The 17044-nt window shown below is 39.7% G+C and overlaps 1 protein-coding gene across 4 annotated transcripts in view; it reads left to right on the top strand.

Moving 5' to 3' along the window:
* Positions 1-17044, top strand: part of LOC306965211 (voltage-gated delayed rectifier potassium channel KCNH1-like) — a 45825-nt gene that overhangs the window by 26144 nt on the left and 2637 nt on the right. For all 4 annotated transcript variants that reach the window (XM_079559468.1, XM_079559467.1, XM_079559469.1 and 1 more), the window contains 5 exons: positions 847-1004; positions 3112-3383; positions 6268-6467; positions 7298-7550; positions 11584-11780. In XM_079559468.1, the coding sequence (XP_079415594.1) occupies positions 847-1004; positions 3112-3383; positions 6268-6467; positions 7298-7550; positions 11584-11780 (1080 nt within the window). The remainder of the gene's footprint in view (positions 1-846; positions 1005-3111; positions 3384-6267; positions 6468-7297; positions 7551-11583; positions 11781-17044) is intronic.

Below are 17044 nucleotides of genomic sequence, written 5' to 3'. Positions count from 1 at the left end.
CATTTACTCACCGTATGAAATCTTAATTACGGCAGTTCTGGAATTGAATAATACCTACATTATTGATGCGGTTGTAGAATACATGAATTCCTAATGTGCTAAAAGGTTTTGGCTGCAAACGTTAACACTATTCTTAACAACAGTTCTTTCGCGCTTTGCTATCTCACGCATTACGATATAAGTGTCTATTTATACCCTGGTTTATACAGTGATAAACTTTTGTCCTAATCCATGTTTACAGAGAGCAGCAAAACTCCAATGTGCTGGTAATTAAATTGCGTTGCCGAGCCCGGGACTGTAAAAGGATTTGAGGGGAGCTGAGGTGTCTGGCAGCCTGTGTGTGAGATTGGATCAGATGACAGTGAGCGCTGCAGTTGTACTCGCATTGCAGACCGCAGCACATTAGCTAAATCGATACCTCCCTCTCCTCTCCGACACACACATACACACACGCCAGCATTGGAAAGATATTGTCTGCACTTACAAACTGGAAAGGAGACTGATGCGATTTCCGTTGTCTCTTTAAATCATTGAGTGGGTGTTTAGGAATAGATTTTGAGCTGAGTTTACATTTAGCATCTGGTTATGCAACAAAAAAGTCGCATTACATCACAATGAATAAAAATGTTTGTTTAAATTTCAAGAGTATTTCTGTTCCGTGAGGTCTTCCATCTTTTAATTTGACTGCGCATATCTTATGACCATAGATTGTATTTAATTTTTTTTTTTTCCTGCCCACTTGTTATGGCTCTATCCGTCTGTTTACTACAGCTTCAGATAAATAGATATCCCACTGTGTTGGAAATGACTAGGCACAAAATTAATCTGTTTATGTGTTCATTTCAGGGCATCAGCAGTCTGTTCAGCTCTCTTAAAGTGGTTCGACTTCTGCGTTTGGGTCGGGTTGCCCGTAAACTGGACCACTACATTGAGTACGGAGCAGCTGTGCTGGTTCTCCTCGTGTGTGTCTTCGGTCTGGCTGCTCACTGGCTCGCATGCATTTGGTATGTAGTGCTTTGGCATATATAGCACCCCTCAAAAAATGTGGGTCGAGTTGTGGTGGGTCAGGTCATAAGAGATATGACGCGAGCAAAATAAATGGTCAAAGAATTATCACATATCATTAAGACAGGACCACATGTGCAGGAAACACCATTTCTGGTTACTGTTGTATTTAAATGCTTACTGGCCATTATTTTTATGTTTAGATACACTTGTGGGGGTCCTGTTTTCGAACAGGGCCCTGGTCTGTCTCCTGCCTCTGCAGAGGGGCGTAAAGGAAGAAAAGTTGGGGAACCCAGTTTTTCCATAATGAGATATGTTCTTACCTGAGCTTAGACGAGTTGATGTGTACCTGTCTGGTGTCTGTGCGTGCGCTCAGTCACGCAAAAAGACCAAAGGTATTGTTAGCATCTCCTCCTCTCCTCTTTGAGGCCAAATGGGGTGAAATTAAAAGCGACCAAGCTCTTCCACATTTCCCCTATTTAAAGCAATGCTAAGTAACTTGTTTACCTTTATATATCCTTTACGTAGTCCGTCTGGGGGTAATATAAGTGTTGATGGAATGTTTGGGGGGTCTTTCATCTCCCCCTGGTGTCTCTGGCCAGAAAAACACAATTGCCACTTCACTGCCTCCGGGTTGGAGCCACCAATACAAACTAATGTAATCACGAAGAAGAAGCTAACAGGCTAATGGTCAAAGCTAACAGTATTTACAGCCGTTGAGTGAAAAAAGTGGAATTTTTAATTGGATGTACAATATCCCTCTCTCCCTTTGTCTTTTTTGTCAGCGTAGTATTTACTCTCACTGACAATTAATGAGTAAGAAAACATAACATGCTACAACACCTGCAGTGGCGCTTATGGCCTCTAGGGGCATGAGTTACTTAGTACTACTTTAAATACGGTTAGGTGAGTAGTTACACGATCCAAGTATAAAATGCTAACAACATCTTTGGTCTTTTTGCGTGACTGAGCGCATGCGTAAAGACAAGACAGGTACGCATCAACTCCTCTAAGCTCAGGTAAGAACAGATCTCAGTATGGAAAAACGGTGGCCTGGTCCTTTAAAGTAGTTAAAGCTTAGTGAGAAATGGCATGTCCATATCGTGAAACTTGCGTCCTCATAGGCTAGGTATATTCAAGCAAAATACATTTATTCTTATGCATTTTTTCCCTATCAACGTGTACAAAGTAGAAAAGTTAAAGAGATAATTCCACAATATGTCCGAGAATCAAGAGCATACCAACATACTGAACTTGCATAACGTTACTCTCCAGTGAACCCACCAAAAATAGCATGACCGGTAGTGAACAGTTTAATTAACATCCTTAATCCATTAATTAGCTGATCATTTTTGTCAACACTCTTGTTTCACTCATTGGGATTACTTGTGCTTTGTACCTTAAAGCAGAGGAAGTGTTCTGGTACTTTCCAGAGAATTCAATTTTCTCATTGATATGTAAATTTATGGAGCTGAGGCCTAATCAGATCAGGGCCCCTGTAGGGGGTAAGTGTGGTGCGAGCATTAGAATCCTGTGTTTCAATATGATTTATTATGTTTATGGTCAGCTAGAGTGCCATTATGTTTTAATGTCCTAAAGGCTTAACGCAGGGCCATTTTTAGCCATAATTTATTTTCATTATGGACAAGCGGGAACTTAAAGTCTTTTAATGGTAATGATGCCAGCAAGTGGATGAAAATTCTCCCATCTTAATTTGTTTCCCTATGAAAACAAACTCCAGACCTCTACATTTCTATAAAGTCTGTACTACATAGTCAGCAAACTGTTTCCAAAAACCAAGTGGCAAGTGATATTACAGACCACAAGTTTATTAACTGGAATTCTCTATTGTGCGTAGGAAGGAAGGAACTGTTTATATCCAAAGTCAATGTAAGGTAGACCGTGTAATTTCTTATGTTACGTAAATATATACTGAATTGAACATTGATTGACATATAAGCTTTATTGCTTCAGCCTACTCCATTTTGAGCATCCATAATTGTATAGTTTTTTTTTTTTTTTAAAGAAAATGAATGTAAATTGCTCAAATAGACCAAACTTGTGTCTAAATTAAAATGTATATTTTCTTGCCTATTCTCCCCACAGGTACAGTATTGGTGATTATGAAATCATCGATGAGGAGACCAATATCCCCCGTACGGACAGCTGGCTGTATATCCTGGCAGAGACTGTGGGCACACCATACCGCTTCAACACCAGTGGCTCAGGGAAGTGGGAGGGCGGCCCCAACAAGGACTCTGTCTACATCACGTCCCTGTACTTCACCATGACCAGCCTTACCAGCATCGGCTTTGGAAACATCGCACCCACGACAGATGGGGAGAAGATATTTGCTGTGGCCATGATGATGATCGGATGTGAGTGAAGGCCTTTCAATCTCAGTCTAATGTGGTCAATGAAACATAAATGGCTTCAACGTACTTAAGTCACACTACACAAAAAACAAGTCTCACTTTTGGCTTATGCTGATTTAAAACAATCAGTAAATAAATTAAGCTTTTATTACCTTTTGACCATCTGCAGATCGTGGTGTGTCTTTGTGCATGGATTGGCATGACATGACATGAGTAATTCAAGTAAAGCAACTTAAACAGATGCCCTTCCTGACACAGCCCTGTCAGTTTGTTCAGCATTAGTGACTGCACAAAGAGACCATTAATATTTGTCTCAAAAAGGGTGAATCAAAACAACTGGACTTACTTATACATAGTTTTATTTCTAATATTTGTGATCATGAATAGCATATTCAGACTTTATTAATGAATAGTTGTATATTTTGCGTCTATTGGCTTGGCTATTTATGGTGGCACGGCAGATAGCAGAATATATTGTTCTGTAATAATAGCATTGGAATAATCATCCTAATAGTCAGATGTGCTGTGAAAAGCAGCAGCATCGGCTTATCTCATGGAAAAAACTCCAGAGAAAGAGGCAGATTTGCACAGTCCGTCCTTATTTCTCCATATGAAACATTGATGATGTGTCTGTGTTCGTGCGTTCATAATGCACTGTACAGAACGGGGCCATTATGTGTGACTGCTCTCACAGAGCAGCACCTCGCAGCAATAACACTGCCACATCAGTTTAGCAGAGCTCCCTACTCCCCTGTACCATCACCCACACCTCTGCGCTCTGCTCAGCCGCGCTCGGACCTTTGCTGCCAGGGTGATTGTTCTCATCTCGCTCTGCCACGTCTACCTTTCCACTGTTTAGGCTTAGTATGAATGTGCTTGTGGGCAAGGTGGCAAAGCTCATCTGGAGACTTGTCGTTGTCTAAATATTTTATTATGTGATGCAAATCATCTTAAATCTCTAAAAACCAGACAGCCCCGGGAGATTTCTGTTGTAGATGCAATCTGGTGTAGTCCATGGCTGTTCTGTATAAAAAATGAATGCCCTGATACTGTTCTATTTTTACATCAGCTCTGGATCGGTGCTGGCAGTAGAAGATCACAGTGTGACGAGGGTTTTTGTGGGGGGTGCACACAGAGGATGATGGGGGCTATACATATGTCCTGTTGCTATAGCAACTATTGGCCTGGGGCTTGAGTTTCTGACAACTGTCTTTTTAACTGTCTGAAACAAGCCAGCTGTTGGAGCGCTGTAGCGTTGAAGTTTTGTGCGTCAGCAGTGGGTTGTACAGGAGCAGATACTGTACAGAGGCTCTGCTCTGGGGACTCTTTGTTCAAGCGTTTAGATTAGATGTGAGAGCACTCAGGCTTAAGGAAGTTGTCATCCCAAAACGTTCATACCATCTCAAGAAAGCTTCCACCCTCTCTCATTAAAGACAGGTAGCATATTGCTGAACATATGTCACAAACAAACACATTTGTAAATGAAGACAAGTGCAGTGGTATACTACTGCAGCACGAGCTTAGTGAAGCAGCAGCTATGAAGGGATGAAAGTTGTGGTTATCCGTGCCCTTGAGGAGATATGAGCGCTTTTTAATTAGCATTATTCCCAGTGCAGTTTTTCATCACTTTGATTGTGCTACCGTAAAAACTAAACAAACACACCAGCGCACGGCAGGCTCGCGCACCCAGGTTACTGTCATCATCTGAGCATAATTGAAATGTGTGGCTGGCATGTTTCCTCTCCTCCGTCCCTTCGAGCAGGGCTAATTAGGGCTCCACTGCCAGGAGAACACTACACACGGAGCCGACATCTGATGGCTTTGATCCCCGCACCCCAGCTGTTGCACCGGCCCATCCGCACCACGCGCACGCATCTTTATTTCCCAACTATTCTCCTTTTCCCACAGCGATAAACGAGTCAAAAGTCCTGATCTAATTCTGTAGGCTGTAACTACATGAGTATGGATGACTACAGGCACGTTTACTAAGGAGCGGTAATTAGAGTTTCCCCCTTTTGGCAGGTTTTTGCTGATCCAATTGGAGTGTAATGATGAGCAGGAATTGTTAATTTTTCACATGACTGACTATGGGAGCTGTTAATAAAACAATATTAAGGCTTAAGGCACACTGGGTACATTATGATGGCAATACATAATAATGAAAAGGAGGATTGTTGTTCTTTTGCATTAGTTAACTCAAAGAATTTGTGTTCTGTGCTGTTGTTAATCTACTTTCTTTATGATGCGCATCAATCATCAATAAATGAATACATGTAATCAAAATGTTTCCATAAAGGTCAGTAACTAAACAGAAAAGATTGCATTCTGATTTAAATGAGGGATTTTAAGTATGAATACATTACATTTACTTGTACCATTAAATCTTTTAGAAAGTATTCATGCCCCTCTAGTTATTCCTATTATTTTATTATGTTGATATAATCTGACGCCTAAATCATTGTTTATTTGCGTACTTTTACAGTACATTAAGGCTGTATCTTTCTGTATCATGGGAAATTAAGGGAATCTAACATGGACCTGAACTTTTATGAATGTTCAAAAACAACACAACTATGAGAGCAACAGTTGGGTTTGTTTACTCCTGTGTATGAATTATTAGTTTCTCTTGTTTTCACTTTTAAGTGTCTCTTTTGATGTTGAAGGTCACAGACCCGTGTTGAAGGGTGATCAGTCAGAAATTTTACCAATAGTAAATAAATGTACTTGATTTTGGTATCAGATTGCCACATGATACATTAGAAATAATCAAAGTAGGTCTGAAAACATTCGGAAACCACTGTATGTACCTGTCTTTTTGTCTAGTGTCGACTGCCTGAAATAAATCTTTGCAAAGACCACAAAAAATAACCTCAGCTTGTGTCCACAGCTCTTCTGTACGCCACCATCTTCGGTAATGTGACCACGATCTTCCAGCAGATGTACGCCAACACCAACCGATACCACGAGATGCTCAACAGTGTGCGGGACTTCCTAAAACTCTACCAGGTCCCCAAAGGTCTGAGCGAGCGGGTCATGGACTACATCGCCTCCACTTGGTCCATGTCACGCGGCATAGACACTGAAAAGGTAGGCTGCTCTAAAACCGCTCTGAATTATGTAACATCTGGTACCCTGCCCACTACATTTTTAATCTGACCCATGAATATTATACACTGTCATTCTGTGCTGAACATTTATTTTATTCAGCCATTTTGGAGACACTGAAGTGTAATGGGGTTCCTTGATATTTAATTCTGTCCCCTGGCCATGCTAAAGCTTCTAAATTTGAGACGTAATCCCTTCCTGTGTGACATTTATCTTCAAAGACAATAGTTTTTAAAGCAGTGAATTGAAAAAGCCTGACGTCCTGTTTATTTGGCGTCAACACACAGCTGCGGATTAACCTTTGAATTACAATAAAAATGTTTTCACACATTGCTCTTACACAACCACATAAAAACTAGTGTCTAAGTCATTCTGATCGCTATTTGACATGGTGAAGCTGGGAATAACCTCTTTTATATCAACCACTTCACTGTCTAATGCATGCTGTATATTGCATTATATAACTTCATAATTGATGGGGCACACCGCCACCACATCTTGTGTGGAATTATATTTTGCCAAATTAATGCAACCTTTTCACATTACTCTATGTAAGAGGCTTATAGTCACACTGACATTTGGAAAAGCAACAGTGGTGAAAGCAATCACATACACACAAATCTACAGCAATTTAGTCGCTGGGCCGCTACTTAGAGATCCACTGCTCATATTGACCCACATATTATTTTATTTCCTTTAATGTATTACCCTGACATTTGACAGAAAACACAAATATTAACCCATTTGATATTGGCTTTATGCACGATCCACATTATTTACCTGATTATTGACTGAAGTGTCATCTCTCTCAGGTGTTGCAGATCTGTCCTAAAGACATGCGTGCGGATATCTGCGTGCACCTGAACCGGAAAGTGTTCAAGGAGCACCCAGCCTTCAGACTGGCCAGTGACGGCTGCCTGCGCGCTCTGGCCATGGAGTTTCAGACCATCCACTGTGCTCCGGGGGACCTGATCTACCACGCGGGCGAGAGCGTAGACAGTCTCTGCTTTGTAGTGTCTGGGTCCCTGGAAGTCATCCAGGACGACGAGGTGGTGGCCATTTTAGGTGAGGAAGACACTTGTTACTGAGACTTAAGAAACTGCACAGCACAACAATTGATGAACATGTTCACCGACATGCAATCAGAGAATATATGTAAATGCATGTCATATTTGGAAATCCTTATTATGCTGAATGAAATTTGTCATCCAAAACCTCTCATTAACATAATCCTGACAATGACACGCGTTTTATCTTCTAATTAAGTTGTATCCAACAGTGTCCTGATGGAATATTGCACTTCCTACTGTATTACCACTGAGATGCTATTATCTCCACCATCAGCACTATTAGAATTACAACTAATAATTCTTACTACAACCCATGCTGCACCAAAAATAGCCCCTCCCTTTCAATTGTCAAAAATATACTTGAGTAATTTTTCCGTCAAAGAAGCAGCATGAAATATTAGCCTCAAAGAAACATTTTCAGAAACAGATCTAGGCCGACTCATGTAAAATTACTTTTCACCGCAGGCCCCATGCACAGCAATAAAAAAACACGACATAATATTTAGTAGATCAATTACGTAATACTTTATGAATAACCTGGGAGTGACAACAACGTGCAAGCATTGCTAATGAAAGAGGCCTTGAGCGCTGGGTCAGAAGTTTATAGCAGAGATAAAACTTTTTGATAACAAACAAGCTCCCCTTTGCAGGCTGTTGGTGTAACGGCTCTGAACAACATCGTGTTGTGAGTCATGGGGCTGTATTTGGATACATGTCTTTTTGAAGAAAACAGATTCACAAACTGCCCTGAATACAACATATCACAGTCAAAATCCACTGTCCAAAGCTATGGTAATTGTATCGTGGTGATTTAGTATGAGAACATCTCTATTACGATGGATAATCCCTGGATGCCTAAGAGCCTACACAAACATGTAGTATGTCTAGTTTCAGGCAATTTATCTTCTTGTAAACTGGGGAATTTCAGGACTATCATTAGTGGCTTCAACATTAATGGTAGGATTTATTAACAGATTAACATAATCTGAGCATAAATTGTCAAATAGCATTTCAACCTGGATAGACTCAGACAGACAAAAGCGGCAATTAGGAAGATTTATTGACATGTATTTTGTTTTGGCGATCAGACCCCGGCAGTAGACATTGATGTATGCATTGATGTCCGAATGGACGAACGCTTAGAGTTAGGGATGTCTTCCCCGGGGCCTGGACACTGGTGGTGGTATGGAGACCCGTGGAGATGCAGCAGGTAGATGCCGCGGGCGGTAGAGGTGGAGAAGGGGCGGAGGTGGGTTGCAGTGCAGCTGGAAAGCGAATGATCCAGGATTGCTGGAGGCTTAAAAGCGGGACAGAGGGCGATGATTGGCTGCTACGGAGGTGTGGCTCCAACGCTGATGGGCTGAGGTGAAGGTGTGGCCCTCACGGAGGCGATCATTGGCTGGAGGTTTGTTGATGCTGAAATTAGTCTCCCAGGTTGAATTAATGCCTAGGCTTCATTTTATAGGTCTGTTGTATTTGCTAGCTCATCTGTTGTAAAAAAAATAATAAAAAAAAACAGGTGAAACAATCCCAATGAATAGTATGTAAAACCGTAATAGAAATAAAATAGATACAAAAATAAAACAAACAAGATAAAATTAAATAAAACACTCATAGGACCAAGAATAAAGCCCAAGAATAAAAGTGGGTCTTAACATGAGACTTAAACACTCCACTGTGGGGGCTGTTTGGACGTAGAGGGGCAGAGTGTTCCACATCTTAGAGCTGACAGCGGCTCTGGCAAGACTCTGTCCCCAGCTGGTTTTACCTGGTCTTATGCGCCACAAGCTGGGACTAACCCTCGGACCTCAGATCAGACATGAGGTCCGTGATGTACTGATGGGCCAGTCCAGTCCAAGCTTGCAGGAAGCCAGTGCACAGAAGCTAAGATGTGTTTGTGTTTTCTGGGAAACTCTGGCCTGGTAAAAATCCTGCGGCTGAGTTCTGGACTAACTGCAATGGAGAAAGTGTATTGTCGCTGATGCCTGAATAAAGGGCATTGCAGTAGTCCAGCTGAGAAGAAATAAAAGACGAAGATGATGGAAACTTGATTATAAAATGCCATTGACCTGATTGTCCAGTTTAAAATCGCTGTCTATGGTGACACCAAGGCTGGAGTCCTAAGTCAGTGAGGGCATTGACAAACAGGACAATTTCTGTCTGAAAAGCATACAATTATAGGACATACCATGTTTATCAAAAATCTCCCTGAGTGGGTGGAGGTACAGGGCAAAAAGGATTAAAGCGTCTTTAACAGATGCATTTTACACAGGCACTTGAAAAATCACAGGGTGCAGGTGTGATGTGGTTACAACTATTACTTCGGTCATTCCCCAATCAATGTGGGACTTTTCTCTGTTACTTGCTCTAATTTCCCTCGTGATTGATTTAATGAATAATGAATGGGGCACCGAGACACTGTCCTGGGCTGTTTTGTATTAGTTACCTCCTATTGGATTCTTTTGGAGACGATCAATAATGTTCTAGGCTATTGCCATTGAGCAATATGCCCCAGCAAAAAACAAGTCATAGCTATGAGTCCAGTTCTCATTAGCCTAATGTCACAACACTACAGATCGCATCCTCTTAATCCTCTTTTTGACATTCTCTTCCCAAAACTACACTGCATGGCTAAATGTGTTGCTGAAAATGTAATTAATCACTGTTATTCGATTGAAAGCAAGAATCAGTTTGATGGATGCTGCTGTTGGATCTTGAGAGTTTAGGATATTACTTTTAATAACATTTTTGATCACATTTGTCATCACACTGTCCTGAGGGGCGGTCAGACGACACTCGGACAAGCAAAGAAGTCTGAGATATTTTCTGCAGTCACACAAGAGACCTCTGATGATAATGAGTCATAGCACTTCATTGTTAATTGCTCCTGCGCTCGTGTTGTACCTTTCAGACTTAAAATGACATGTCACCAGTGAGTCACAGAGTGGGAGCATGTGTCCCTGTGATGAGCAGTTACAGTCTGGCCACCAGAGGTTTGTTAATAGAATAGTGGAGCGTAATGCGGAAAATACAGCCACAAGGACCTATAGCCGGCATTATGGCCTTTCTGTTTGTTCACACAAGGATAATTGTAAATGTGGAATTGGTGTTATGGTGTGGGAATATATTATCCATCTAAGCCAGGGGTGTTCACCGAGGGCCACATATTGACATGTATATAGCATGGAGCACCACAGATCTGTGGTCAGTGCAGTCAAACATTCAACTGGGTGTATTTAAAGGTGCTATACCTGTCTCTTTTTCTTTTTGGAAAGTAAAATTATTTTTGCTCCATAAAAGTATGATGTAAAAGAAGTCATTTGGGGAAAAAATCTTGATTGTGAAGTTTGCGTCGTGTTGACTTGTTGATGTCGTGTATTGCCAACCCAAACAGTCCATATGTGACTTTCTCATCACATATTAACTCCAAAGGACGACCGTGACGGTAAAAATACCATAAATATACACATTTTGACTAAAAGGGTTAAACATTAAATGTAGTCCCTTTAAGAGATTGCATTTATTCACAATCAGAAAAGTTTTTATTGCAGTTGCTGGTGACCATTCGGACCCGAATTAACAATTTTTTGAGTGACAGTGCAGGATTTTAGAGGCAGTTGTGGTGAACATGGGCTCATTCTACACATTAGGACATTGCAGGAACATGTAGGGGGAGGAAAATACATAATTTTAGCCAATAAAACAAGAAGACAAAAATTTGGTCTGAGGACTACAGTTGGCCTCTGGGCCGCACTTATGACATGCCTGATCTAAGCAAATGGGCCAATAAACTAACAACTTGCTTATTGTGTTTGTATTATTGCGCTTGTACTAGAAGTAGCAGCACTGTATTATAATAATTGCATAATACAGTCTGGGATTTCACACACCCCTTGTTTATGGTGCCCAAAAGTAAAACCATGTGGACTCAAAGTGAAGTTGACTTTTCTGTTGACTTCTTTGATGGTCTGGTGCCCACTTCCCCTTTGTTAAACAGTGCTTTTTCTGCTTATATTTCTATAAAACAGGTAAAGGTGATGTGTTTGGAGATGTTTTTTGGAAAGAGGTAACGCTCACCCAGTCGTGCGCTAACGTCCGGGCGCTCACCTACTGCGACCTCCACGTCATCAAACGGGACGCCCTCCAGAAGGTGCTGGAGTTCTACACAGCCTTCGCCAACCATTTCTCCAGAAACCTGCTGCTGACGTACAATCTCAGAAAGAGGGTGAGTCCCTGCGTATCATAAAAAGCCACAAGCGTATGTCCGAAGAGAAACAATTACTGAATAAATGTCATATAGATCATTGTTAGTAGAATCTCTCACAAATTACAAATATTAGTTTTAGTCAAATACTGTATGTGTGGTCTCTACTCACACAGTCTTGTTTGTGTGGCTTTCATTATATTAAACACAGTTTGGAACCGTTTCACAAAAATATACATAATTAGAAGCAATACAATGCATAATTTCTCTCACCGTTTTTAATGAGTACTTTATGTTCCTGAAGTGATCAACTGGCTTTGTAATTTAGTCTTGTTGGCAGCACATAATTAGTGTATGGTTACTGCTTAGTTGGGGCAGTGGTGCTTCTCTTTTCTCCCAATGAATACTTTTATTGTTCATTATAGTTTTCCAGGGCTTAAGTTTAACATACGTTTTATACCAGTTAAGCAGCAAATACATTGATATCTTAATGTACACAAAGGAATAGCAGGCTAATCAGAGCCTTTATTATTTTATTTATTTTTATTTATCTATAATATATATATATGTAATGAGACAATAGGCTGAGCAGACATTATAAACACAACCAAATAAATCACTTAATTCAACAGTACAGGTGCTCGTCATATAATTAGAATATCATGAAAAGTGCATCTACTTCTGTTATTCAACTCAAACTGTGAAACTAATATATAACAAGCTCATTACATGCAGTAAGTGAGATATGTATAGCCTTTATTTGTTATTATTATGGCTCAGCTTGTAAAAACCCCAAATAAAAATAAATATTTTGAAAATGGACTATAAGACCATAATCATCAAAATTACAACAAACAAAGCTTTGACATATGTCACTTTGCAGGTAATGATTGTATATCATATATTAGTTTCACAGTTTATAAATAATAATAATAATACAATAAAAATGCACATAGATTAAAATTGTGTTGAGCATGGTAATGACAATTGGAGCAACAAGAACACGTAGTATAATACGTGTATTAATGTGCCCTTATGTCATAAAAACAAGTGAGTATGGCTGATATTTGGCATTGGAAACTGAAAGAAATATATGAATGGTCGCTTTGTTACTTGCTTTGTAGGGATCTTGCAGGAAACAAGACCGTTCTTGTAATAGCGTTTGGTTCTGTTATTATGTGAATAGTTCAAACAGTGGTTGTGAGTTTGGTTTGCGTCAAAAAGCTGTTCTGAAAGGAAACGAGTTTTTTTTGCTATTGTTCCTTGTTGTTGTTTTGTATACATTGATTGTACTATGAGAAATGAAAAGTTTTATCATTTTGAGTTGGGGGTAGGCGCTCATTAGCTTTTGCTTCAGCCTACTCCTTTTGAGCAAAATGTATGCTCAAATAAATAAATAAATTAAATAAAACAGTTTAAGTTGAATAACAGAAGTAAATGCACTTTTTCATGATATTCTAATCATCATCATTAAATAAGAGCTCATCCGTCTGCCAATGCATTTGTTTCATCCAACAATGGTAAAGATGAAATAACCGAATTGGGGGAAGCCTAATTCAGGGCGTATGTGTTATTTCCATTGAGTCACAAAACCTTTGTATAAGGCATTCAATTTTACTAAGATATTCAGTTATTATTCAGTGATGTTTGTGTCTTTGTCCTCAATACCAAACGTATAAAATCCTAAAAACATGATCTACACCAAAATTATTATCACTGCCTTCCTGCAAATAAAATGATTCTTACTATCCGCCAAACACAATGCAGTGGGACGGAGAGCTTTATACATAACTCATATGTGCTTGATCCCTACAGAAACAGCAACATAGACAACTGTAGCCACCAATCATGGTTCAATAAGGTTAACCTGCCCCAGAGAGCTCAAGAGAGATTGAATTGCTCGCATATTGAGGGGCAATTTCATCTCCTGTATTACGCTAAACTATTCGGTGGGAGTCCAATACTTCCTGTACGTGTATGCAGCTGGGAAATGCAGAGTGCGCTGAGGCAAGGGGCCAAATGCCGGCACCATATAAAACTCATGAGGTTGTATTTTTGAAATGGAAAAGCCAGTGCTCGCCTGCTACCCTCCACCGCCGCTGCTGCTGGAGTGGCTGGAGTCAACAACAATGTGGCTGACGAGATATATGGACATTCTCATGCTCGGTGTTCACAGATGATGGATGGGCGCAGTGTTCATTGGATTTCAGCAGCGAGATCGAGTGGAACAACAACTTAAAATGTATTAAGAGTACATACTGAAAGAGATGATGTACAATGTGCAGGAGAGTTACCGTGTGCTGTGCTCTGGGTGGAAAATAGGAGACCTGCTGCATACTTGCAAAAAATAGGATGTTTTTTATTGATAGGAGAAATGATTGGGCCAACGGAAGCCACACGGAGTTACAAGCTAGTGCTATTTGTGCCTGTAGCAGATTTGAGATAGTGTGGATTCCCATGCCAGGAGTCAGGGACAGTGATCGGCAATCGTGACCCCTTATTCACCCACGTCACAATTACCAATTATGAACTTTTCGTTTTATTTTGGGAACTAATAAGAAATAGAACTTGTGGTGCTCAATTATGCTGTCTGAAGTCTAACCCCGAAAATCATTATAAATAGGAAGGTTTTTTTCTCACTAAAATAATACTGTGATTAGAACATTCCCATAGCAAACCAAGTGTGCTGACAACACTGCCTTGTTGTAAGTATGTGCTAAATTTAAGATATAATAAACATGCAACACTTTCTCTCATAATAAAGTGCTATAGCTGATGTTAATTTTTCTGTACAGTTGACTAGTAAACACATACACATCTTAAGTTTGGCAATGAAAAGGGACAATTTTCTATTGTTTTCTATTGTCTAATTAGTTGTGCATTAGCCTTAAAGGATCGCTTTTCTGCGTCAAATAAAGCCAGAGGCATCAAGTGAACTTTCGCACAGTGTCAAGGGAAAACACACACAAAGGTGACATTTGCAAGGCACGCGCAGTGTAAAAAAAACAAAAAAACATTGTCACTATTAAGTTGCATGAGCTTGACACAAATAGACTTGAAGAATGCTATTGATATTCCAGCCATAGGAGGTTCAGAAGGCCCGCGAGTCTTCATGCCATGAATTAGGAAGGGCATCTGGCCAGATGCTTTATTTTTGATTGACTGCGGAATTCTTCCGCAGTCAATTATTGGTTTTCATGTTCTTTATTGATTGACTGCGGAATTCTTCCGCAGTCAATTATTGGTTTTCATGTTCTTTATTATTATTCCTCTTCCATCTTTTTCCCGATTTTCTAGAGCTTTCAGCACCTTCATGCTTTGTGCAATTTATGCAAGTTATGCATCAAAACGTTCCGCATGTTGAGGAGAAGGGTGCTATTACTTTTGGGACTTCTGCAATTTACGGTTTTTCCGCAATCGTCCAAAATGTCGGAGATTTTTCCCATTGACTTATAATGGGGCTGCCGCAAATCCATGCTTTTCTGCACTTTTTTCTGCATTTTATGCAATTTCTGCACTTTGTGCATGTTCAGCTTCTGCAACTTGTGGGTTCTGAGAAAAAATTGGCCTTCTGCAGTTTTCCAGTTTTTTTATATGGGAGTTTGAAATTTTTGCATTGGTGTGTATGTGGGAATCCAGCCAATGGGGAGACTCCAGGCCTTTCAGCCATTTGTGCTTCTACCAATCAAGCACTGAGGTCATTTCAACAGTTTGACCAGTTTATGGAATATAAAAGTTTATGCAACATTAATAATTTATGCAAATTAACCAGTTTATGCATTTTAAACCGTTTATGCAACTTAAGAGTTTATGCCATTTAGGATTTATGAATATTAAAGAGTTTATGCAATTTACACAATTTATGCAAATTAACCCATTCATGCATTTTACCACTTTATGCAGTTTATACAGTTTATGCAACATGACACTTTATGCATTTTACCAGTTTATGCAAATTAGATTATGCAAGTTAAGCAATTTATGCAATTTGAACAGTTTGTGCAATTTCTGCATTCGCTTCCCGCAATTCCGCAGTCAATCGCAATGGCGCAGCCATTGCATTTCTAGTTATTATTCCTCTTCCATCTTTTTCCCGATTTTCTCCAGCTTTCAGCACCTTCATGCTTTGTGCAATTTATGCAAGTTATGCATCAAAATGTTCCGCATGTTGAGGAGAAGGGTGCTATTACTTTTGGGACTTCTGCAACTTACGGTTTTTCCGCAATCGGCCAAAATGTCGGAGATTTTTCCCATTGACTTATAATGGGGCTGCCGCAAATCCATGCTTTTCTGCACTTTTTTCTGCATTTTATGCAATTTCTGCACTTTGTGCATGTTCAGCTTCTGCAACTTGTGGGTTTTGAGAAAAAATTGTCCTTCTGCAGTTTTCCAGTTTTTTTATACGAGAGTTTGAAATTTTTGCATTGGTGTGTATGTGCGAATCCAGCCAATGGGGAGACTCCAGACCTTTCAGCCATTTGTGCAGCTTCTGCCAATCAAGCACTGAGGCCATTTCAACAGTTTGACCAGTTTATGGAATATAAAACGTTTATGCAACTTAAGAGTTTATGCCATTTAGGATTTATGAATTTTAAAGAGTTTATGCAATTTACATAATTTATGCAAATTAACCCATTCATGCATTTTACCACTTTATGCAGTTTATGCAACATGACATTTTATGCATTGTACCAGTTTATGCAAAATAGATTATGCAATTTGAAGAGTTTATGCAATTTCTGCATTCGCTTCCCGCATTTCCGCAGTCAATCGCAATGGCACAGCCATTGCATTTCTAGTTTTATTAATGTTTTTTCTTTAATTGAACTGGAATGCGGAATTCTTTTTGCATTGGTGTGTATGGGGGAATCCAGCCAATCAGGAGACTCCAGGCCTTTCAGCCATTTGTGCAGCTTCTGCCAATCAAGCACTGAGGCCATTTCAACAGTTTGACCAGTTTATGGAATTTAAAAGTTTATGCAATATTAATAATTTATACAAATTAACCACTTTATGCATTTTAAACCGTTTATGCAACTTAAGAGTTTATGCCATTTAGGATTTATGAATTTTAAAGAGTTTATGCAATTTACATAATTTATGCAAATTAACCCATTCATGCATTTTACCACTTTATGCAGTTTATACAGTTTATGCAACATGACATTTTATGCATTTTACCAGTTTATACAAATTAGATTATGCAAATTAAGCAATTTATGCAATTTGAACAGTTTATGCAATTTCTGCATTCGCTTCCCGCAATTCCGCAGTCAATCGCAATG

This window comes from Gobius niger, assembly GCF_951799975.1.
Source record: "Gobius niger genome assembly, chromosome: 7".
NCBI lineage: Eukaryota > Metazoa > Chordata > Actinopteri > Gobiiformes > Gobiidae > Gobius > Gobius niger.
The sequence above is the reverse complement of the archived record's forward strand: the minus strand, read 5'-3'. Positions and strand labels throughout refer to the sequence as shown.